Below are 26,209 nucleotides of genomic sequence, written 5' to 3' on the forward strand. Positions count from 1 at the left end.
CTCAGCAACCCCAGCTGCTCTCTACTAATCTCTTTCTCTCACACCCCGGCAAGTTGGCGGGGTGGAGGCACTGGTCTGCTCATTTCTAACAATTGGAAATACTCAACCCGCTCTTCCCTATGCAATTACAACTCATTTGAATCTCATGCCATTACTGTATCAGCTCCGATAAAACTCCAGATCGTGGTCATTTACCGTCCCCCTAGCCAAATTCTAGCCACCTTCCTAGAGGAGCTGGACGGGCTGCTGTCCTCTTCGTGGAGGATGGCACTCCACTCTAGTCTTTGGTGATTTCAACATTCACCTAGACAAGCCTTATGCTACAGACTTCCATGCACTCCTAGCTTCGTTTGATCTCAAACGCCTTACCACTACTAGCACGCACAAATCAGGCAACCAACTTGACTTAATTTACACACGCAATTGTACTGCAGATAACATTCTGGTACAACCGCTACATACTTCGGACCATTTCTTCATTACATTTACATTACACTTTGCTTCTCCTGTGCCACCAACCCCTACCAGTTACTTTTAGACGAAACCTGCGCTCCCTTTCTCCTTCCCATCTTTCCTCTGTGGTATCCTCCTCTCTTCCTTCACCCACCCATTTCTCATCTCTGGATGTAAACGCAGCTACTGAGACTTTATGCTCTACCTTAACCTCTTGTCTAGACGACATTTGTCCTCTCTCCTCTAGGCCCGCACGGGCTGCTCCTTCCAACCCCTGGTTATCCGAGGTTCTTCGTGAACATCGGACTACACTCAGAGCGGCAGAGAGAAAATGGCGCAAATCAAACGATCTGTCGGACCTCAGTAGGTACCAGTCTATGCTCACATCCTTCTCTGCTAAAGTCCACACTGCCAAATCCTCACATTTCCATAACAAGATCGACAGCGCTCCAGACATGCGTAATCTCTTCAGAACATTTAATTCCTCCTCTGTCCCCTCCACCTCCTCCCTCCACCTCTATTACAGCTGATGACTTTGCCACTTTCTTTACAGACAAAACTAGATCAATCAGTGGTCAGTTTTCACCTCCACGCACACAGGACCCTCACCCTACCACATCCACTGCTAAAACTCCCATCTTTTCTTTCTGTCCACTCACTGAAGCTGAATTATCCAAGCTTCTCCTCTCCAACCATCCTACAACATGTCCTCTTGACCCAATCCCCTCACACCTTCTCCAAGCAATCTCACCCACACTCTTACCTGCACTCACACACATCATCAACACATCCCTACTCACAGGTAACTTCCCATTGCGTTCAAGCAGGCTCGGGTAACCCCACTGCTCAAAAAACCTACATTAAACACTTCTCTTATAGAAAACTACAGACCTGTCTCTCTCCTTCCGTTCATAGCGAAAACACTTGAACGAGTTGTCTTCAACCAAGTCTCACTGTTTCTTTCACAGAACGACAAACTGGATGCTAAACAGTCAGGTTTCAGGAGGGGCCATTCAACTGAGACTGCGCTTCTCTCGGTCACTGAAGCCCTGCGAATTGCAAAAGCCCATTCCAAATCATCAGTCCTCATTCTGCTGGACCTATCTGCCGCTTTTGACACTGTCAATCATCAGATACTCCTGTCCACCCTCTCATCACTGGGCATCTCTGGCATTCCACTTCGCTGGTTTGAATCCTATCTCACTGGTAGGTCTTTCAGGGTGGCCTGGGAGGTGAGGTATCCAAAGCACATACACTGGTCACTGGGGTTCCTCAGGGATCAGTTCTTGGACCCTCCTCTTCTCCACATACACTACATCACTGGGTCCCATCATACAGGCACATGGATTCTCATACCATTGCTACGCTGATGACACACAGCTCTACCTCTCTTTTCAACCAGATGATCCAACGGTAACTGCAAGGATCTCAGGTTGCCTGGCGGACATCTCGGCATGGATGAAAGAACATCACCTGCAGCTCAACCTGGCAAAGACTGAGCTTCTTGTCCTCCCTGCCACTCCGACTCTACAGCATGACTTCACGATCCAGTTAGGTTCATCAACAATAACCCCATCAACTTCGGTCAGAAATCTTGGTGTAATCTTTGATGATCAGCTGACCTTCAAAGACCACATTACAAAACTGCTCGATCTTGCAGGTTTGCACTATATAACATCAGAAAGATCAGGCCCTTTCTGACAGAGCATGCTGCACAACTTCTTGTCCAGGCCCTTGTCATTTCTAGGCTGGACTATTGCAATGCTCTTCTGGCTGGACTTCCGTCTAATACAGTCAAACCTCTACAAATGATTCAGAATGCAGCGGCACGACTGGTCTTCAACGAGCCCAAAAGAGCCCATGTTACACCTCTCTTTATCTCCTGCACTGGCTACCAATCACGGCTCGCATCAAGTTCAAGACACTGATGCTTGCATATAGAACAACCACTGGCTCAGCACCCGTTTACTTGCACTCTCTATTAACAAACTACATCCCCTCCAGAAATCTGAGATCTGCTAGTGAGCGACGCCTCGTGATACCATCACAGAGAGGCGCAAAATCACTCTCTAGATCATTCTCATTCACCATTCCTGGCTGGTGGAACGATCTTCCCACCTCTATCCGGAATGCTGGATCCCTGTCAATCTTCAAGCAACAACTGAAAACTCATCTCTTTCGACAGCACTTGACTTCATCCTAAACTTAAAAAAAAAAAAAAAAAATATCTTTACTTATTCCTTCCTTTGGTAGTTTGTATTTATTTGAACAATGTCTGAGACTTGGTGTTGCAAGCACTTCGTATGTCTGATTGCCTCTTCAAGATTAATCGCTCGATGTATTCCCCAATTGTAAGTCGCTTTGGATAAAAGCGTCTGCTAAATGACTAAATGTAAATGTAAATGTAAATAATTCAGATTTCTCAGAATAGCAAGTTTATATCTAGTAACAGCCTGGTCTCATGTTTATACGTAGGTATTAATACGTAACATTTACAAACACAAACGTACATTTTTGTACGTTTTTATTGATGCTAAAACGTACAATTTAGACGTTTTCCAATGTTTAAAACGTACAAATCGATACGTATTTTTAGCTAAAAAACGTAAAAATATTTGCATGTCTTTTATATCATTAAGATATTCGAATCAATGCATTTTTATCATTTTATCTATAAGCGATTTAGACTTTTAGACCCCTTAACCTACCCCCAAACCTAAACCTACCCATTTTATAGCGAATATAAAACGCAATTGACCGAAACATGCATGAAAATAACCATATTAGTAACAATATAGCATTAAAAAAGTTTTTATACTCGCCACTCCTGCATCTAAACCTAAACATAGATATTTCTGTACAGTATAAGAAAAACATGACAGACAGGTAAATACAATTACAATCATTTATGTATTGCAAAAATGTCAAAAGCACTACCAAAAGTAATCCAAATGACGATGCGTTGCAGCCGCAGTCCTCTCTGGCGGAATACAGTAGGTTTGTGTGAGGTGCAGAGCAGAATTTATGTTGTTAATCGCTGAAAATATGATCCAGTTTTTCCTGATCCTCTCGAGTGAAGTCGTGAAGGTGCGCGAGTGCTAGCATCATTCAAATACACACCTCACCAGAAACACCGCATGTCGCAATCTGTGACGAATGCAGGCGAGAGCCAATGAGCGTTCGATTATCCTGCAGTAAAACCTGTCCTTTGAAGCGGTAACATTTGAATTTGTAACGAACGCGTCAGTCAGCGCGGGCTTTGCTGTTTACGGTCGCTGGACTCGTTGCTCGGGATGGAGATGAAGATCGTCGAATAAAGGTTTGGATTTGGGTCTGTTCCTCGCAGTCCTATGGATTCTGAAGATCTGGATTACAGCGCACGAATAAAATCTTTTAATTTCGTAATTATGTTGCGGTTTTGGTGGGGTTTTTTTTATAGTTCTGTTGTCAGTCACAGCATGTTGGAGAAAACGCCTTTTGTGGCCCATGGCAAACAAAGTACATGACAAGGTTAAACGATTTCAAATGTTATTTATTTTAAGGTTTAAAGTGAAGTCTTGTTTAACATTATGTAGGCCTATTATTGGAAACGAGCTGGCAGCAGAAATCACACAACAAAACGAAATGTTATCATTTCGTATTAAGTAAACGAGTGAACTATGTAATGATGCAATTGAAAACAAGGTAATTGATATTACCACTAAAAACAACTAATAATAAAATTAATGCCGCGATTTCAATATTCATAATGATTAATTTTTAGATGTCGTCAATACGTAAGTATTTGTACGTTTTAGTGCCTGTAAAAACTTAAGTAAATGTACGTTTTATAGAACCACATTTTATGTAAAATACATTACGAATTATCATGAGATCACGTTGCTCGCAATTAAATGTCATTGTCACAATTCTGAGTTTATATTTTGCATGAAAAAAAGTCAGAATTGTGAGAGAAAATTTTACAGTTACCTTTTTATTTGTACTATGTTTACCTTACTTGTGTATTATTTATTTATTATTTGCTTGTTATTTTCCATGATAGATAGATAGATAGATTCATCATTCAGTGATAAACAGCATGCATTTGTGTATGATCTTCAATGTTTTTAATTTCAAATTGAATAAATGTGTTCATACATTTAACACGGTCTTGTCTCAGCTCTTTTGCACTGGGTTTTCAACTGTTGCATTTTACAGGTGTTTCATCTCAGTGTCTCTTTATGGAGATGGATGACAGCAGAGTTTAATGTGTGCCAGTGGAGCAGATTGTCTGTTGGAAAGGAAGAAAAGAAGATTAAAAATGAGGGCAATCCAGCGATGAAGCAAAAATTAATTTTCAGTCTTGATAAGATATTGGGACCAGGCCAATACAAACAAGGCTCAACATCCAACAGCACAGAACTACTCTTCATTAGTGGTACAAATAAATTCTGAAATTTGAAACACACACACACACACACACAGACATAATTAGGAGGGAAGAACTGTGTGGATCATAGTTTTCCTCAGTTACTCCTCTTTTCGCAAGAGGAGGTGCCAAATACAGATTCATATTACTGCACTTCTGTGTGTTTGTGTGGCCTTTGAGGAGAAATGTCCTCAAAACAGCCTGTTTCGTGTGTGTACTGATGGGCTATGGTAAGAGTTGAGTGACTCCAGCTGTCATGGTCTCTGTTTATAGCACAGCTTTCATGGCAAATTAGGAAGTCACCAAAAGGATAAAAGACAAACTGTTCCAAAACTTTACATTCAGTTAAGTTTTCTCATTTACTCTGTTTTTTAACCAATAACAAATTTTTGCTTCACATCAAATTTACTAAACCGTCCATTTCATGAGATCAGAGCTGGAAAAAGCTATAACATGATTTTTGCATTTTTTTGGGAGAAAGTTACCATAATTATGAGATTCTGATGTCCTCGTAGAACTCATAATTACAACCTGGAAACTTGGAATTTTCTAAGAGTTCCAACTTTAATTACGCAATTACAGGAATTCCGACATGACGCGAACGCTCCATTAGTTCTGGTCCTCAAATCTGATTGGTTGAGCAGCGTTCCAAGCGTCCAACAGCACTGGGACTTTTCACTGGTTATACTGTATCACTCCGCCTGCCTGTGTTTGTTCCAGACAGACTGCTACAGGTTTGAAAAAAGAAAACAATACCAACGCTGTATGATCGTTCCAAGCTGAATTTTCAATAAAAATACTTTAAAATTCAGTTCCGAATGACAGTTATTAGAGCCTTAGGCTGATGATACACGGGGCAGCTTTTTGAGCAATTTTGCAAAGCAACTTTTTTTGAGCAATGTCGTTTGGGCACTTCCCATTAAGAATAGGTAGCAAATTTCTATTTGGGTATTTAGATCAGTCATTGGCCCTGTGTCTCACCTGCTTGCCTGTTGACAGCAACATGCCCAAAGTTGCCCAGCATCATTGCTTAAAAAGTTGCCCATGTATCATCAGCCTTACAATTTTCAGCCCTCCAGAACTCTCTTAGAAGGAAACATATACAGTGGGGGGATCATTTGATCCCATGCTGATTTTGTTCATTTGTCCACTGACAAAGAAATGATCAGTCTATAATTTTAATTGTAGGTTTATTTGAACAGTGAGAGACAGAATAACAACAAAAAAATCCAGAAAAACGCATTTCAAAAAAGTTATAAATTGATTTGCATTTTAATGAGTGAAATAAGTATTTGACCCATTCGCAAAACGTGACTTAGTACTTGGTGGCGAAACCCCTGTTGGCAATCACAGAGGTCAGACGTTTCTTGTAGTTGGCCACCAGGTTTGCACACATCTCAAGAGTGATTTTGTCCCACTCCACTTTGCAGATCCTCTCCAGGTCATTAAGGTTTCGAGGCTGACGTTTGGTAACTCGAACCTTCAGCTCCCTCCACAGATTTTCTACGGGATTAAGGTCTGGAGACTGGCTCTAGGCCACTCCAGGACCTTAATGTGCTTCTTCTTGAGCCACTCCTTTGTTGCCTTGGCCGTGTATTTTGGGTCACCGTAATGCTGGAATACCCATCCACGACCCATTTTCAATGCCCTGGCCCTGACGGTACATGGCCCCGTCCATCGTCCCTTTGATGCGGTGCAGTTGTCCTGTCCCCTTCGCAGAAAAACACCCCCAAAGCATAATGTTTCCACCTCCATGTTTGACGGTGGGGATGGTGTTCTTGGGGTCATTAGTAGCATTCCTCCTCCTCCAAATACAGCGAGTAGAGTTAATGCCAAAGAGTTCTCATTTTGGTCTCATCTGACCACAACACTTTCACCCAGTTCTCCTCTGAATCATTCGCAAACTTAAGACGGACTGTACATGTGCTTTCTTGAGTAGGGGGACCTTGCGGGGGGTGCAGAATTTCAGTCCTTCACAGCGTAGTGTGTTACCAATTGACCAATCAGTAAGCCGATTGGTCAATTAGTTACTGTTGCTCCCTCAGACAAACAAACGAGTTGCTCACTGTCTTTCAATGACAGCTGCAGTGTGAAAACCTCGTCCCATGATGTTTTTGGACAATTCTGTACACAGAAGGCCACCAAATGGGAATTAAATATTCCATGGAGGGATTTATAAAATATTGAAAAATAAATACGGTGGGTAACTCGAAGCGAGGGTTTACAGATCACAATGCAAGCGGGAGAAGTCTCATATCACGGTCGGACATCACGATCGCGGATGACAACATGCAGGATCAACACTGTTCATGTATCGCAGGGTACGATTAAATTAATGTACATTTAACCATTTTAATATGAATAGACAGTGAAATGAAGACCTTCGTTTATGTTTTTGACCTATACTGTGCAAGACACGAGAACAATCCGCTATTTAAGTTTGTACGTTAGCATGGATTCACTAACTTTAACGTTAGCTAGTTTTAGCCAGAGATACCTTGCTAAAGCACAAGATAACATTAATGTTCTGCTTGAGCAGATGAAAACTGTAACTTAATGAGTGTATGACAACCAGAAAATGAACGTTTTTGTCTTCATTTGTATTGGGGTGAATACTTAGGGACATTTTGTTCCGTTTTTGTTTGGATTCATGATTTTGTTTGCCCATCCTCTCAGGATACCTGGAATCAGTGTTACAAGTACCCCAGACACATCGTGTTTCCATTTTTGAAGCATAAACCCCATAAAACCGATGCAAGCTTCGGATCTTCCAAGGTTTCTCTATGGCGCTGAAACCTAAAGATGTCCGAGTTCCGCTCCCCGTGCAACTGATGCTCGACTGCCATTGGCTAGTCTGCGTTTGAGGGGAGGGGCTTACCTATAGGTCAATTGTTTTCTTGGTGACTATGGTCCCAGCTTCCTTGAGATCATTGACAAGATCCTCTCGTGCAGTTCTGGGCAGTTCTCATGATCATTGAAACTCCACGAGGTGAGATCTTGCATGGAGCCGCAGACCGAGGGAGATTGACAGTTATTTTGTGTTTCTTCCATTTGCGAATTATCACACCAACCGTTGTCACCTTCTCACCAAGCTGCTTGGCTATGGTCTTGTAGCCCATTCCAGCCTTGTGTAGGTCTACAATCTTGTCCCTGACATCCTTGGACAGCTCTTTGGTCTTGGCCACGGTGGAGAGTTTGGAATCTGATTGATTGATTGCTTCTGTGGACAGGTGTCCTTTATACAGGTAACAAGCTGAGACTCCCTTTAAGAGAGTGCTCCTAATCTCAGCTCCTAGACACCTGAGAGCCAGAAATCTTGCTAATACTTATTTCACTTATTAAAATGAAAATCAATTTATAACATTTTTTAAATGCTTTTTTTCTGGATTTTTTGTTTTTTATTCTGTCTCTCAATGTTAAAATAAACCTACAATTAAAATTATAGACTGATCATTTCTTTGTCAGTGGGCAAACATACAAAATCAGCAGGGGATCATTTTTTTAAAGATTTTTTCCCCCACTTTAGAAATGATCACCATAAATGGACTAAACCCCTGTACTCTGTATATTAGTGGTAGAGATTTTTGTGACTCTTCTGCAAGTTGCGTCATTATGCTAGTAGGTGGCGATAAATGGCTGTCTTTCTGAGTGAGTCCTTGACTCATTCATTCAAATGATTCATTAAAAACTTGTATTCATTTAGGAACGGAACAAGTCACTCATATGAACACGGAGTCATTCACGAACAAAACACTACCATTGCTGCTGCGGATATGTTTGGAATTATCGTTGGCGAAGCGAAAACAAAGTAACTGCAATGTTGTCTTTAAAATGAAAGATACTCAACATTAATATTCTATTTATTGAATGGTTGTATAAAAAAATAATCACAAATTGTTTTGCCTTTTCAAAAACAACCCATGCTGTCGTTGCTTTAGTTTCATGTTTGCGAATTTAGTGACGGAGGCTTGGGCATATATTTTGAAGGTAATTCCACATATAACATTGCCCCACGAGTGAGATATTGATTTTACACCATATTTAAACTGACTCCTTTTATTTATTTTCATACTTGTTAATTGAAGTGATACATTACCCTTGCAAAAGTGTTATGGCTGTATATCAGCATATTGAGTTATAGCCTTTCTGAAAAAACAATCTTAGGCGCAAAACTGGTCCCAAATCTGTGATTTGCAGGGTCCACTTATACATCCATCAAGGCAGTTCCCACAATGCCTTTCAGGTGTTCAAGCTCATGTAAGGCTGTATCAGACTGTCATAACCTGCAGACCATCTTGAGGCTGTATTTGCTGTTTCCGGATAGAAATTGATGGCTGACTGCAGGGAGATGGAGAAGATCTGGGTGCAGCTGAAGGGGGTTTAGATTACAGTCACATAAATAATCAGCCCACGTTCCCATCAAACTGCACTCTAAAATGGAAGAACTCCCAGATTCTCACAACACACACACTCTAATGCTAGTGTGCTTATTATGTACAGCCAAACAGACAATAGCATGACCACACACACATAAACTACACTACCCCTACCACAAAACAACAGAACTATTTTTAGACGTGGTTTAAGGATGTAGCGTCTATCCTGTAGTCTGATATTCAATGAGGAAGTGGAGTAAGCTCTCCTTCTCTTTCATTCTCCCTCTCTTTCTCTTTGCTGGTGATTAAAACCCTTCTTTGCTGTTATCAGCAGTCTTGTGAACATATGTGGTTCCTGTTCTATGTTTAATCAAAGCTCAAATCAGCGCCCCCACATTCAAAATAGGCAGGAAAGCCTCTCGTCCCAAAGACTTCTTCACCTCTGCCCACGTTATCTGCCTCTGCCTGCCTGCTTACGCTCATTTATTTAAAATGTATATGATGGAATTAGACGATAATTGTGGAAGATAGCAGCAGAGGCGTCATGCATACATTTTTTGCAGCTAAATTTGACTGCCAGTGATTACTGTGTATTTTTGTTCAGCTGTGACATTTTGATAATAACTCGCTTTGTGTTCCATGAAAGTCATCAAGCAATACGAGGGTGGGAAGGTGATGACAGAGTCTTCAGTTTAAAGCATATCACTTTTTCCATAGTAAAATACTCTCGGTTTAATATTCAGCGACCGCATGAGTCAACATTTCAAATCAAGGGCGCAAATTTTAGCAGACAAATTTTATTGCTGAGCATCTTGATCTATATTGCGACACAAGTTACTTAAGATGTAGATGAAAGATAAATGCAGATACAGGTGTTGATGTGTGGGAATGTGTGTCAGTGCAGCTGAGGGGCTGTGAGAACACGTTTGCATGTGATTGTGTGGGTGCAGCGTGCTTGTTTGTCTTTGCCTCTAGATGTATGTCTTTTGCTGGCTCTACATGTCTGTGTGTTTGTGCTTATGAGCTCCACTCCCTCAATTAGACATGTTGTCAAGTGTGTGAGTCAGAGCTTGTGAAAAACGCCAAGAAACAACTTAACAGTGTCAAAAATGTGACCTGGTGCATTGGCATTTATTAAGAGCATGTTATGGTAATCACTGAAGTAAAAAAAAAAAATTAATATTTAAAAAACAAAAATGATTAGAACATTTATAAAATTAAAAAAATAATACAATTCTTTGTAGTACAATTCTTAACACTTTTGCAATAAGGCCTCATTTGGAAATATTACTTAATGCATCAACTAACAATGAACAATCATTTTAAAACTTTTATTAATCTTTATTAGTGTTAATGCCAGTTCACAGTGCATTACCTTTACAACTTTTGATCTTAAAAAATGAATGAATAAATGTTGAGATAACATTAAGATCAACAAATGCTGTAGGAGTAATTTGTTGTTAGTTCATGTCAGCTAATGCAGTTAACTAATGTTAACAAATGAAAGCTTAGTATAAAATGTTACCTTTATTGCTATAAACTACAGTTATTATTTTTGTTATATTTAGATTTCTTCTAAATTGCAAAGTATACTTTGACAGACACTGCTGCTTAGAAATATTTTGGCCTCTTCCATAGCTCAACTCTGCCCTCTATCAGTCAGTGGAAATTATTACTTTACTTAATGTCTTCTGAAGACTCTAACTTTGAGATAGACATGGAAGACAAAGAGAGGCTAGTGCTTAACTCTGAAGCATAATCCAAACCCAGCGGTTGAATCAGTAAGGGTTAAGCATATGTGCACATGTTTTACAGACAGGCAGCACCATCAACATGTAGAAATGTTAATCTAATGTGATGTGTGTGTGTGTGTGTGTGTGTGTTTGGCACATAACCACAGAAAATGTTCTGTCTCTTTAAGGATGAGGAAGAATGTTGAAGAATGTTGTGGTTTTGCCAGGGCGTTCAGAGCAGTGCCCCTGCAGTCAGTCACACATGTACAGTTTTAGGTCAGCTCCCTGTCTCCCTTTTAAAGCTGCCTTTCTCACTTCATCCTTTCAGACAGGCGTCCCATGTCATATGTGCATCAAATTATTTACTTATTAGGTATTTCCCACACTAAATGATCAGTAAACCCCCTCACTCAATGGGCAAACAGAGCGTTTGAATGTGGCTAGGTCTGTTTCCCGTTTCATACGTTTGTTTGTTGCCCCAGAGAGCAGGAGAGAGGGAGGGGTTCACTTTGTGCCTCCCAAGAAGGCCTAACGGTGCACACAAACACATTAGACTTATAATGTACCTTGGAAAAAAATCTGAAAGTCTTGCGACTAATAAACTATGGACAATTGTCAGCAGTTGCAGTATCCGGATGTGCCGTTTCCTGACATTGTTGATAAAAGCATTTTCTGAGAGGCAGTGGGGACAGAATTCCTAATTTAGTAAATTAGTTATATAACTACTAATATTTAGAGAGAGAACAAGTGAATATATGCATTATACACACACACATGATAGTATGTATATATATATATATAATTGTAGAATAATTTTTATATATGCACAATTTGAGTACAATTTGTGTGTGTGTGTGTGTGTGTGCACGCACATGAATACATATATGAGCCCTTTGATCAGTTTGAACTGATCTATTGATCTTTTGTACAAAGGAATTAACGTTAATGCCACAAATGTATTAAGTTTGATTAGTGACTTAGATATGATGCAGAATTTATTTTCTTTATATTTCAAGATCTTAAGACATGGATGCTGTTTGAGATGTGATCAGAAGGTGGTTGATGGTTGTCATTGTGCCCAATTGTACCCAAGATTACTAGAACATGATGTACAAAAAGACATACACCTCACACATTAAAAAAATGTAGCTGACTGCACAATTATGTCTATTCATTCTCATTTTCTTGCTCTGATCTTGGCTCAATGAACCCTCTAGTGGCGAAGAACTACCGCAGCAAGTTTCAGTGAGACAAGGGATCAATAGTATCCTGCTTTATTGGATCCAGATTTGAGCGTCGGAGCCACAGATGAATGAGTTTTGTAGTCTGGTGAGTGGCTCACGTCAAGTTCAGGCTGTCAGACACGTCTGGTGGGGGTTTAGGGGAATGGAGAGGGGCCCTCAAAGCGAATGCCTGAGAAAAAGAGCATGGCACGGTAAACCTGAGAGTCCTGTCCCACTTCCCCGGGAACAACACACTCTCTCACAGGGCCGGCCTGTGGACAGAAATGAGAGGTGACAGCGTATTCATTTCAGTTGCTGCTTTTCTTTAAGGGCCTGCTAAAAGCCTGTTGAATGATGAGTGGTCAGAGGATTTATTGAGGGGAGATGATTTTAAATTTTCTTAGACGAGGTGTGCAGTCATATGCCTTGACTTGCTGTTTTCCACCAAGGATTTTTTGGTTTTGTTTTTTTTTTTCATCCACATGGCTTTTATTTCTCCTGGCTAGTCTTAAATGTTAAGATTAATACCCTAGAGTTTCACTGAGGGTTGGTGAATGAAAGGAGAACAGATTGATAATAATTGTAGGTCTGGGTAAAAATGTTGATTTTAGATTAATGCAATCTTTATTTGAATGATCCCTACACAAAGTATGGGCCTACTTTGGTTTTTATGCGAACACTAAGGTATGCATACTGTGCGTGTGACGTAATTTCCGCTCAAATCACTCGTGCATGTGTGCACTGACATCATTTATCGTTGATAACTTCTGGAGAGAAATAATGCAGATGTGGAACAAGGACAAAACTTTTAGTGCGCATGTGTCGAGCGTGTGTTCATGCATGCTATCAAATGGAGTATGAAAGGCTGTGCATTCAGCTGCATGCAGACGCTAGCGTTCGTGTCAAAACTGCAGTATATTTTGGGATTCTCACCCAGTTGTATAGTTTGAATCATTTGCTTCGCTGGTGACACCTACTGCTCAGAATAGTGTAAATGCAACGACAACTCAGCTCAAACATGCATAAAAGCACCTTTTACAAACCAATTGCAAAGGTTTACTTAAAGTGTAATCTATTCAATGCAATTAACAAATCATCCAATACCATTAAATATAAAGTGTATGCTTAATATATGTTAGTTTATTAAATTGTAGAGCTTATTTGTATAGCTAATCAGGCTAATAACTACAACTCTCGCTCTTATATTATACAAATAAGTTATTAAAAGATCTACAAACGTATAAAATCATGGTCACGCAAAAACCATATATACCAGTTCGCAGAGACTGCCCCTTGCGGTGAACCACTGAAATTTCAAAACCCGTTTACTGAAATCATGCGACTTTGGCAGTTTGACACGTGCTCCGTAGTAGCACTGATTCAAAACAAATGATTTGCAAAGGTTTCGAAGCTTCACGAAGCAGGGTTTCGAAAGCATCTTTCACTAGTTTTCAGTCTGCATTGGATACGGTGCAATAAAACGATCGAAAATGAAATGATGTAAATTATTGCAAGGAGCGTCTTTCTTTTGAGATGCTTAGCAAGCTGCACGTAAAAACACAGCACGACCAGGAGTCAAACGGCTCTTAAGAGCCCATTCTTGTCAGTGAATTTGTGTGACCAGTAGAGGCAGATTTCCAAAAAGAATGAGTCCTATTTATGAGCTGGTTCTTTGAATGAGTAGTACAAAAATGTACATTGGTCGGAAAAGCTATGCTGTATAACTTACAGCTTTAAAGAGAGAATTTCTTCTGAGCATAATGGACATTATTCAGTAACTAAAGTCCTTAAAGTCCCTAGATGGCATGTAAGGATGTGATCTACTATGCAATTTAGTTGTCTAACTTCATAGCTGGCAATTATTTATTTGCACTCTGTAAGTCTAACTTATATCTTTCTGTCTGAAAGCCAACCTGGGTTCTGATTAAAGCAGATGTATGGCATTACTGAGAGGTCATCTATTGCTTCGTTTGGATGGAGCTAACAGCCGTGATGATTGGTGTCTTAATAGAAGTTCAGCACTTTCGCTGGTAAGGATTTACCTTTATAAATGCTCTCTTATAAACCAACCACAGCGGTTTAATTTCCCTTTTGCAAGTTCTGATGACATGCCTGAGTGGTCTGCTGTTTGCATAAAGATACATTTGCAGATCCGGTTTCACCTGTCTGTGAAATTCATATTACAAACCATGAATCCAGAGAGTTCACACTCAGCACATGAAATCCATGCGAGGCTTCGTGAATGAGGACAGGAAAAAAACGGTCAGCCTCCTCCAGGTGTTCATAACCATTCTCTATGTAGTTTTATGAGGGCTAAGGGAGTAGATATACATGAGATTATGAGTCACACTATTTTGCAGAGCGTCTTCCATTCTCCTGTACTGACATTACTGGCGGTTCAGTACGAATGAGCCTGACTGTGCTTCAGTTTAGTAAAGCCCTTGGGTTTATCCTGTTGCGTGTGGGTCTTGACGGGGTTAGCGTGAAAAGAGTTGCCCTGCCTTCGCTGGTGCCGGCATCTCATTTACGCGTCCCCCTTGAGAACATGGAGAGATGTGGAAAATGAGCTATCTTCATCTCTGCTGCTCTCTTGCTCCTCCAGTTAAATAAATAAGACATTACGCTGGAGGACCCAGGCCTTCATTACTACATACTCGATGTAATCAGACACGTCTGTATGTTTCTGCATATTCCTAAATAGACAGATATTAGAGCGGTCCCAGGAGGTGGAGCTGGACCTTTGAGATAAGTCTCTAACGCTAACACCAGCCACGGGGGCTGATCATAGATGGGATGCAGGAATTTGGCTCGTGAGATGCCAGATCCCATGAGAGACAGTTTCATTTTTAACTGTTTTGTGGAGACTGATATGTTTCAGATCTTCCCATTCCTTGAGTGCAATTCTGATCCCCTTAACCTTTGATTGCTAAAACTGAAAAATTCTAAATGTGTATTGAAACACAATAGTGAAACCAAGCGATGCATAAAATATGAACTCGTGTGAATAAGATTCTTAAAATGTAACACAAGAGTTTTGGGTCTAGTTTCACTCTTGTTAGTCAGCTTGAGTTTGTAAAAATAAGTGTTTCAAAGGGGGATTTCGCAATGACGCCATAGAAGAGCCATTTTGGTTTCCTCATAGAATTTGTTTCTTAGTGTGAAGGATATTTTAATAATCTCAAGAAACTTTTTTTCTCAATATATATAAGTTTTAGTTAAATGGAAAGGTTCTATGGATGTTAAAGGTTCTTTGTGGAACCACTGAAGAACTTTTATTTTCAAGAGTGTAGCCCACTGAAGTTGGGAACAGTTTTTATCATGCTTGAATATCTTTTTATTATTATTAGTCCTTCTGCACTCGTCTCTCTAGATCTCTAAGTTCACGTATTACTGAACTTGATTACAGTAACAACTTTAAAGCTACAAGACAATGGAGAGAAAACCACAGCAACCAGTTCCTGAGAACTAACACTAGCACTGTTTATTGTTTCTCACTCCTGTCTAAAGGCATTCGGATGGAAGTGCGTCATACAGTCCCGGCATCTGTAAAAATTCCAGGATCTCCTCAGGCAGAATACACTGAGAAATAAAAAAAAAAAAAATGTATATGGGTGTAGAGAATAACACTTTTCTATGTTGGTTAAAGAATGTAGAATTTAGCATTTTACGTATTGTAAATGACATTCAGCCACTGAAAGTAGTGACGGTTGCCTTTAGATATGTTTCCCGTCTGGGTAAGGTGGCAATTTCCTGCTATTGTTCAAAAGAATTTATGTATGTGATGTTACGGGAACGTGGCGTGCTATTCCAAATATTGTTTATGTCAGAGTTTACTCAGGTTTAACTAAAGGTAAATCAGGTAAATTTAGATTCATGGGGGAAAAAAATTAAAATTGGTCACATTTATCAATGTAGTTTAGGGACTATTAACATATAATTATTTTGCAAGATATTGTAACACTTTTTATTGCTGCACCCTGCATGTTGCACATTTTACATTGTGTAATAATTGATTACAATAGCATGGGCACATAGATTACAATAGCTAGCAAATTGCAATCACAAGCAACTCACATATTAAGCATGTTTGTTGTCCACCCAGTACATGTGTGAATTATGAACAATATGTAATGTGTCATCAAGCCTTTTAATCAATTGTTTAAAAACGGTCAGAACTAATTTGAGAACCGCCTTCAGTTCAGATCAATGAGAGTCTTTATCAAGTGTTTGGTTTCTCGCTGATATTCAGACGTCAAGCATCAGCGCCTTTCCCGACTGTAAACCTGCCGCTGGTTCTTTGAAGGAGTTCTCGGCTGGAGGAAATGGAGTTAGTGAAGTGAACAGGGTCAACCTAACAGGAAAGAGACGCTCAGGGGTGACGCGTGGATGTGACGGGATCCCACTGAGCGCGTTCATCCTCACAAGACGACGATTCTGGGAGGCGTCGCTAAAAAATTAAAATTAAATGCATATTTCCAAGCACATTTTTTTTTTTTTTTTTTTTGCTGTTTAGTTTTTGTGTTGTGGATTCTGTAAATGATCATATAGTTTCGAAATGGCACGAATGAACGAAATAAATAAGCAAGTGAATAAATGAGCGAAAACTTTCGAATTGCCTATATATCTCAGAAGTTATTCGGATGTTTTCCAGTAGGCTACTCTTGACGCGTTCCCCCCTTCTCTCGTTCTGTTTTATGGCGCTGTGCTCATTTCAGTCAGATTTCCCTTATTTCACGGTTCAGTGGATGTTCGGGGTGAGCTCGTGCTTCCTCATTGGCCAGCTCTCCCATCTCACTTTCCCCATTCATACATCCCTCCTCTCCTCCTCTCACGCCTCCTCAGCATAACTCACACTTATCCATGACAATCACTTTCTCATAGACGGGACTAATTATTTAAGACTGGAAAAGAGTTGAAAAATACCCAGTGACAGAGACGAGACAGGTGAGTAGGCTATTCTGTGTTTAAGGTTCAGCGCTGCAAAAGTTGAGCATGTGTTTTTTCTAATTTTAGTTTGACCAGAAAGTTTTTTGTCGCTCTGCAATCATCGTTTCTTTGTTTTGTTTTTATTTTTTTCCGGGATAAAAACACATGCACGTGGAACTACTTTTCATTGGCGAATGATTTGAGTTCCTTGTCCACTTTGGTATGTCGCTTCGTTGCTTGTTTCCAATGTGTTGACAGTCCAGAAAGGCGTTATTTGATGGATAACACGTACGCGCTAGGTAAGACGCTTCGAATGAAACACTAGACGCTCTTGGTCCTCTTCGGAGGAGAGGCGATGCAGTTACTTAACAGTCCTGTTGAGCCTCCAGTCACTTAATTGGCCACAGATGCGGGATTCTATGCTCTTTTACCGTTTAGAAATTGGATGCATTTGGGAAAGTTTATGAGGCGAGCCCAGCTCTCGCCCGCAGGAGCCCGAGGTCTGACGCTGCGAATATAAATCGAGCGAATTATAAGACTCCTGATGTATTCATTACGGTCAGTATATGTTCAGGTATCAACATGACAACATCTCATTTCTTATCGCGATGGCAGACAACTGACGAAAGCATTTTAATTTCCTTTATTACCGTGTTGCACTTACGTATGCGTCCGTCGTTCTTCGTTTATTATGTTATTCAAACTAATGTGAAGTGTGTAAACACGTAGGTAACTATATGTGATATATGCACAAATAGATTTAAAAGACGTTATCGTATATTATATGCACTTACAACCCAATAAAATTGAAAAGTGGAATTGCAATTTTAAGCATAAACCAAAGTAACAACCTGCAGCCATACATTTAGGCTACTACACCTTTGAGTTTAATTAGCGGTGAGGAAAGTCGTATTGACGCTGAAAACTTGAACAGAAATAAATTATTGTGACAAGTGGACTGAAACAAAGACTATTTTATAGCTGCATAATGATGCATGAATAATGTTTGTTTTTACACTCATTGTTCGGGAAAGTAAACTGGTTGAGAAAGTCCTTTTGGTGTTCTGCTGTAAAAAAAAAAAATAAAATAAAATACTTGCAACTAAAAAGTTGTATTTTTTTATTTAGGCTACATCAGGATGCAATAGTTTACTCGTCATCCCTCCGCTGTTCTGATAAATCCTCATTTAATGATTAGCCTATGACCTTTAAAGAAGGTTAAATAAACTTTAAGAATGTGTGTGAGTGGTCAGTGCACAAATCAGGACGATTTGCGAGAAATAAAGTTCTGATGTTGCTGTGTTTTGATATGGCCATCAGTTATTTTCATAGTGCTGCTGAACTGCTGTGGAATGTTAAATAATGCTAGTGCCAGTCTGCTCTGTAATTGCATGCCGAAGGAAAGGCGAAAGACACCGTCCCCGAGGTGCCCTTTCACCCGAGACTTTGTAAGCTACACTTATTAAAACGAAAAGTGTTTCAATATGTGTCTGCTCTGAACGTGAAGGGGGCTGGGCCTATATACTTCACAAATTGACTTATCTTATATAACCTTATTTTATAAACACATTCAAAAACGAAAGATGAAGTAATGGAAAGACAAACGAAAACAAATATATATAGGCTAACTGATCTTAAATATGAAAAGTACTGTATTATTATTATGATTATTATTATTATTATGATTATTATTATTATGCCTGTACTGCCACCTTTATTTAAAATAATGCATGAAACGGAGGCCTGTGCAGTCAATAATAATAATAATAATAATAATAATAATCAAAATAAAAATAAACCTCTGGAGGGATGAAAGGTATAACATAGGCTACAATTCTTCAAGGAATAAATGCAGCTCTGTTCAACGGTGCACCATTCGTGCCCCTCATATAAGCTCATGAACCAGATCTGACCTCTCTGTTTAGATTACTGGATGTGGTTTAAATGGAAACCAATGTGCCCATTTTATTCACAAGAACTGCTGCGCTGCTTTACAATTCATACACTATGCAGGTAAAGACAGATAATGCAGATAAACGAGCTTCTTTTTTTTCTAAAAGAAAATATCACTGTAGGGCATGAAGAAATGCATTTCGTATAATCTGAGACGGAAATCAATTCTGAGAAGATCTGGCATGGCGGAAGGAAATATGTTCACTGAGGAGAATCCGTGAAATTCAGAGAAATAAATAAATAAAATGGTTTTGTGCTGATTTGTGAGAGATGGGAATTAATGAATGGCTTAAAGGCAATCGATTGATTCGTTTGCTCTTTAAAATGTTCGGAATTTAGCAGATGAAAACTGAAATAAAGTTCAATTTCAGAGCTTAATTTGGGACAGTTTTCTTGGGGCGGCGGCCGGAATTAAGAAACAATTTGGTTAAATTAGCCCTTTATCTATTATTATTATTATTATTATTATTATAGACGTTTAACTTGGGCCTATTTATTTGTCAGTTTTGCACTGGGTAAACTCCAGCTTCCTCTAAGATGACCTGTGGATTTGTTTTTGTTTTTTGAAGGGGCCGTGAAGTGAACATCACACATTTCTGGGCTCTCTGTCCAAAGAAAATGTTTCAGACCGTCCCCGACACGTCGTCTTACGTCAAGGTAAGACAACATCGTCACTACGAGCAGGTAATGTCAGAGGAAACAAGACTGGAACTTCTAAATTGCCCTTTTCCTCTTCCCAGTATCATTGATGACTGATGCAAACGGCTTGTTAAAACGCGGTTTTCCGGATTCACCTCTCGCCACATTTGACTTTAAATGGATGATGCAGTATGAAGGGCATTTAGTTTAGTAAAATGATTTAATTGGTTTACAACACATCTGTCTGTCTAGCTTAGTCTTAAATTTGATCTGGCCATTGAACGAAGTGACAGGCCATCTCTGACCTTCACAAATGTTACTTATTGCACACTATTGTATTTGACGTGGTGCTTTTTCTCTCTTTCTCTTGACATGCTCTTAAAGAATGTAAACATTGCAAATGGCAGACATCTGTTTTTGCATGAACCAAGTTCGACCAACCATAGGGAAGTTTCCATATAGAACTCGAACTGTTTAAGGAAGCTCTACAGATGGGTTTTGGGTCTACTGTACAAGCCCACATTGATTATGCCAAATCTACTGAATTGCTCGCTTTATATAGGCTACCTCTTTATGAAAGGTATGTTGTATTATCACTGTTCGTTCTTTTAGAGGCTGAAAGGTACATTGGCATATTTGGATGGTTATTTATGGCGAAGTGCCACAGCAATAACTTTAATGTATCAAAAGGCTTAGTGCACAGCGCACAGACAGAGCCATGAAAATGAAGTATTGTGCCTGCTAAAGTCATTCATTATATCTTTACAATCAGCATACTTTCCAGAGCCGAGTTGTTATGTTATGGAGACTTATTGCCCCCCTGCATAAGGGAGCTTTTCATGCAGACGCTATAGTTTGTGTTCCTCCACAGAGGGGCTGCGTTTCACAGTCCCACGAACAGTCCTCGATTTGTTTCGAGACATTAGCAGCGCAGGAATGTTGAGGGAAAACCTTCTCTTTGAAATCCAGCTTTCTCTCCACAGACTGAATAATAAATAGTGCACTGCGTGGCAGTGGAGTTGGGCCACGTATAAACAACAATAAAATGGAGCACTAGAAGTCTCTGGGAATACATTTGTTATTATATTTTATGATTTCTGTATTTATTCTTATTTTTAAACACTCTTGGGGTGTGTCTGTGTTAGAGCATTCTTCTAATACAACCAAACCCAAGTTTTTGTTTTGGTCAAATTTAACAAATATTTAACAAATATGTTCCAGAAATGTTTCCACAAATATGTGTTTCCCCTCCCCCTCTTTAATTCGCACGTTGCAGATAAACGGTCCTATTTGGGTGTTGTTGCTGGCGGGCAGAATTTGAGCGGGAAAGGGGATTTACCTCAGCACGCCTCAAGAAAGGCCAGTTTCAGAGAAATATTCAGCTTCATTCAGGCGAAGCCACGGGTTAAGGTTTTTGTTTGGTTAAGGCCGGGCGAGACTGGGGCTTTCCAATAAAAATAAATCTCAAATTAATTATGGCCCGGAGCAGGAGGCCAGACAGTTTGCTGTTGTGTGCTGAAGTCTCTATTTTTCGATGCTCGTATCATTCTTCGCGCGTGAGAGGAAAAGGGCGCGTGACGGTCTTGAGATACCTGAGAATCACGACGCCTATCAGGACAGCCTCGCTCGAAAACCATAGATAGATGATAGATATAGGATCTACAAAAATACATCTATACTTGTAGACTTTAGTAGCCCATTAAATAATTGTATAGTCGAACGTCAATTTACCAAGTTGTTCCCACCCGGTTTTTTCTTCTTTCTTCCTTTTAAAGTTGAGGAAGCCTCTGGTCTCACTCTGGGTAAGTCTTACTCCGGCACTTCAGGGTTTTTCCAGTAGCGTTGGGCCACTGGCTTCCCACAGGTCGTGGTTGGGAGAAATGCCTGGCTGTCAAGCTCCAGCGTCGAGCCAGATGTTCTGTGGCTCACTACATAAACCAACATGCATCTGTTTATTGGCCTTCCAAAATGTTTGTTACCGCTGGACTCATAATGACCTGGGCAAGTGCCACGCGGGAAAAGAGGCTGACTTTTCTAGGTTTAATGATGCACCTCACGAAGATGTTTGCTCCATAAATAAAATGTATTTTCTTTTTTTTTTTTTTTTCTGGACAAGTTATCATTACATTTTGAGAGTTGAAAACGCACTGTATCTAAAAACAGCCTTGGTTTAGATAAGTAGATGATGTCTAAATTGTTGCCCTCAAACAAGGAATATCAATCATATCAGTTCTTTGCTTTAATCCACCACAAATGCAGTTCGTAATTTTGAATGAAACGCTTGTGTTCGCTATTTATCTGATATATAGTTTAGTCTCAAGTAAAGAGACGTCTCATTTATAATAATCGAAATGGAGACCATAAAACATAATTATACTGTCATTAGTGACCCCTCTCCGCCAGATCTCCGTCTCGTCATGCGCTCAGAGATAATGGTGTTTTAATTAAAAGAATGGTGGAGTCCAAGCGGCCCCTCCAGGGAAACATATGTTTCAGCTATCAAGTCCCACGCTCTGTGAAATGATGTCCACCCTTCCACTGCAACTCGCATGCACATGTCCCAAAAAAACCTGATATGATGATCCAAATCTGTATTACTCAGCCATAAATAATAGTGGGTAACCAAAACCCAATTTCCGTCTTTCTGCTTTGTCACCTTCCTCCATCTTCCCCAAGAATGCAGAACACAGAAATGGATTAATATATGCCAACGCCGTTTATTTGAATGAAAGAAAAGTCAGTGTTGTTTTGTGCACGAGAGAGGGGCCCAGACTCGAAATGGTTAAACAAGGTGTCTCCGTTAATTACTGTGCAGGCCTCAGGCAGGAGAAGCCTTGACCCCTAGCAGGATCCAGATGTGGCGCTCTCGAGGGGGCCTCTTCCCCCTCTAGACCCCCATGTCGCAAACCGTGCAAGCCAGCCGGCGCAGACTCAGTCTCGCTCCCCTAGGCATGGCCCTCTCGGTCAGGGGGTCTCAGGATCCGGGGGTCTGGTCACGTTTTGGGCTGGCTGCGCGTCTAGAGTGCGCTGGGTAATAGAGCGCACCGGGGGGAAAAAAGAAGAAGAAAAAAACAAAAATGTAGGGGGTGGAGACTGACTCTGCATTTGGAAAAGTGAATGACAAGCAATGTATTCAAATGAATATAATGGTATTATTACCATATAATATTGGTGCAAAATAGATTTCTTTTTTTTTTTTTGGACACTGCAAAATCCGTGTTTTTATCGTGATAAATAATGTTAAGAGTTTCAGATCTTTTTCAGGCCGAAAGTAGCCTGAATATTTAATGCACAGTCTAGAATAGAGACGATTCCCCTCATTTCCCATGAAGATATGAAATATGCGAGGCCATATGTTACTGATTTTGCGAAATGTCGAACAGCAAGCACACGAGAGGTATCAGCCTCTCTATATGGTCCATACAGCCTATTGCTGGAGATATGTTGTGCATGTGCATTCAGAGGTGCGCACACGTGTGGAACAGACAGACTCGGCGCTGCGGGCTTCGGTTTTATTAATGGAAACCCGGTTTTGCAGCGAAAGAAGTTCGGACAGACTCGTCACATTCTTCACTTCAGCATAGGTAGATCCAGTTCGCGCTTTCCTTTATAGCGGAACACCGATCCTGATATCATGGCATCATTCAATAGTTTAAATATGTTTATTCGGTCTCGTATAAACGCGCATTCGTGCAAAAAGTCAGCCAGATGTATAGTTGTTATTATTATATTTTTTTTTAGCAGCCTAATCTAATTTGTTACTATTTAAGATAAGTTATTATTTTGAACATGCATTCGATGCATTAATGCAGTGTTTCTACCAAATCGCGTACTTTAATGTCGGAAAAAGCGCAAGAAATATAAAGAGCTGGCAGGCTTTCTGTAAATATTTCCAGGCAAAAGCATGTACAAAGGAAAGAAACACTATTGTTTTGGTGTCTTATCTTTTCGGGACAAATATCCTGCTTTGGGTGCCGTAATGAAGGCAGGGCCAGTGACACACGCGCACGCACACACACACACACACACACACACATACACGGCTTCCTTCTCAAGCGCAGTGACTTCACTTCCCAAATTTAGAGGAAAAAAAAAACCATCCGGCGAAACTGTCTCTGTCTCTTCGCCACATATCGGGGGCTGGAATTAATTCAGACGCGTGTCATGTTTGGAATATTGTCGGGCTCCACTGAAAATTGCGCAAAATGGACGGAACTATTAAGGTAAGAGTGGAGGAGAGGGATCTTTCTGAGATGGACAGAGTTTGAGAGCTTAGACGCCTGTAGTTCTGCCTGTCTGGGACTTTTCAGCCGCTCCGAGCAGCGCTTTTCCTCTTCTCTCTCTCTCCAAGTTTCCTTTTCCTTTTCGTCGAAACTTTGTTGAAAGTTGAAAACTATAGCGGAGGATACGAGCGTTCAGATGGATTCTACACACACTCGGACGCTCGTAAAAACGCACGGGCTAGACCCGCTGTTTGTGATGGAGTAAAGATGTTTCGCCAAGTAAAAAAAAGGAGAAAAAAAATCTAACGTTTCGTTTTTAGGATTAGAATAGCGAAAGTCCGGTGCTCGACGAAGCTGCTTTGTGTTTTCAGCATACCGTGGCGCGTGTGTGTGAATGCAGTGCAGTGGTTTATATAAATCATAAAGCTTTAGGCTGGAGATGTGGCTGCGCAATTGGAGTGGCACCGTGCCGAGGTTTTCCAACCATTCATATAGTTCAAACGCCGAGCCCACCCACAATAAAATATTACTCCACAGTCGTTCCCTTCTTCTGATAACTAATGATAATTACTGTACAATACTCTTGAATGGGTTGTTAACACAAATTATCAAAGAAAGTATTTGTGTGTGGTCCACACCGTTACACTGTGCATTTTCGATCATTTTATATTTAATAATAATAATCCGCATGTCGAATCTCTGATTAAAAACAACTATCGATATTTGAATGGAAGAGCTATTTCTGAGCATCAAATAAGGGAACGATCACTGATTGATTGTTGACTCTTGTGTGCAGGGGAGGGCTGGAGATTCAAACACTCCTTTTTTGCGGTCATATAAGTGGTTTTGGGTGTGGTATATGTTTGGGACCGTATACACATCATGCTTGTGTTAGATTTTATCATGTTAAATAGACTGTTTCGATTGCACTGGGGTGACTGGGGACAGAAAACGGATGATTTTAATGCAGAAACACTTCAAAGAGCCTAAAATCCTTGTTGTACAATATATGGCATTAAGAATAAAAATATAGTGTTTGTTATTATTATATAATCAGTACTGTTTTGATTGGCTGTTAAAAATGACAATGAATAAATAAATAAATATTATTATTACTGCTACAAATTATTATTATTATTATGTTTTTATTATTATTATTATAACAATGCCAACACATAATTAAATTGCTTTTTGTAGTTAACTACTGTTCTGTAAAATTTTACTAAATCAAAACCATGAATCATATCTCAGTTAAGATAATATACAAGCTAATGGTTGTGTGTTTTTGCATATTAAAAAAACACACATAAGAATATGTTAGATATTTCTGTACTTTGTCAATGTATATACAGTAATATATAAAGACTGGATTGGGTTAGTTGGTAACCTTGTTCTGTGAATGCTAATCTTCTGTTTTGAGAGATTCACGTATGATATTTATTGTTTGTTTATTATTTTGTTTGAACCCAACACTAACCTTACCCTATGCTTTAAAGTTGAATAAGAATATAGGGTATAAAACACACCTAATATAAAGTGCGACCCACAATCATTTTTAAATACAGTCATCAAATATTAGAACTGTACTTTGTCTACAGTAGCAGTATTGTAATCTAGAGGGTTTTGTCTGTTATTTCATTGGAATTTGTCACGTATAGCTCTCTTGATTCATTTTTTAACTGTACACTTTAGTCAACAATGAGCAGGGGGTTTCAATCCACGGGTATTTCCTGCTCCACACAATCTGGTTTCCTTGTCAGGTTTCCGTTTCCTCCTGAAACAAAAGACGGGAATGCGTTCTGTATAAAATAGCAATAGCTTTTAACAGGGTCCACACATCCCGACTGAATGACGCATCTTCTGTGGGACGGCCCGTGATGATTAAGTTGGCTGTTAGATTTCTAATATGAAATTTTTCGAAATTACTTTTCCTGGTGAGAAGCATAACATACGGTAGCATAATGTATTATTTATGCAGTGTATTCAGCTGTTGGCGTACCTCACCATAAATCTACAACACCAAACCAGCCTGTGGTTCTGGATGGTTTAAGCGAGCCATGCAGACACGGCCAATTTATAGCCTAAGGAAAATAGCACCTTTGTGAGTATTTTAACCTCATTGTAACAAGAAGCTTGCACTTGTACTCTGACCATCGCCTAGCACTCTGTTTCATAGAGATGAAGGAATTTCGCCTTTTGACAGGCCTGTCTGTACGTATATACGAGCGTGAGTGTGGAATTAGATTTTCCTATTTTTACAACCCTCTGTAATCTT

General features: G+C 39.9%; 1 protein-coding gene across 7 annotated transcripts in view; it reads left to right on the forward strand.

The window, feature by feature from the left end:
- The first annotated feature begins 16,933 nt into the window (after positions 1-16,933).
- The window catches only part of fli1 (Fli-1 proto-oncogene, ETS transcription factor), a 33,730-nt gene continuing 24,454 nt past the window's right edge, over positions 16,934-26,209 (forward strand). For 2 of the 7 annotated variants that reach the window (XM_058750743.1, XM_058750749.1), the window contains exons 1-2: positions 16,934-17,137; positions 19,642-19,756. In XM_058750743.1, the coding sequence (XP_058606726.1) occupies positions 19,691-19,756 (66 nt within the window). In that variant the 5' untranslated portion in view covers positions 16,934-17,137; positions 19,642-19,690. Of the gene's footprint in view, positions 17,138-19,641; positions 19,757-22,475; positions 23,935-26,209 lie in introns of those variants that run through there. The other 5 variants (XM_058750745.1, XM_058750746.1, XM_058750744.1 and 2 more) reach the window with 4 other exon arrangements.

This window comes from Onychostoma macrolepis, chromosome 18 (genome assembly GCF_012432095.1).
Source record: "Onychostoma macrolepis isolate SWU-2019 chromosome 18, ASM1243209v1, whole genome shotgun sequence".
In the NCBI taxonomy this organism is placed as follows: domain Eukaryota; kingdom Metazoa; phylum Chordata; class Actinopteri; order Cypriniformes; family Cyprinidae; genus Onychostoma; species Onychostoma macrolepis.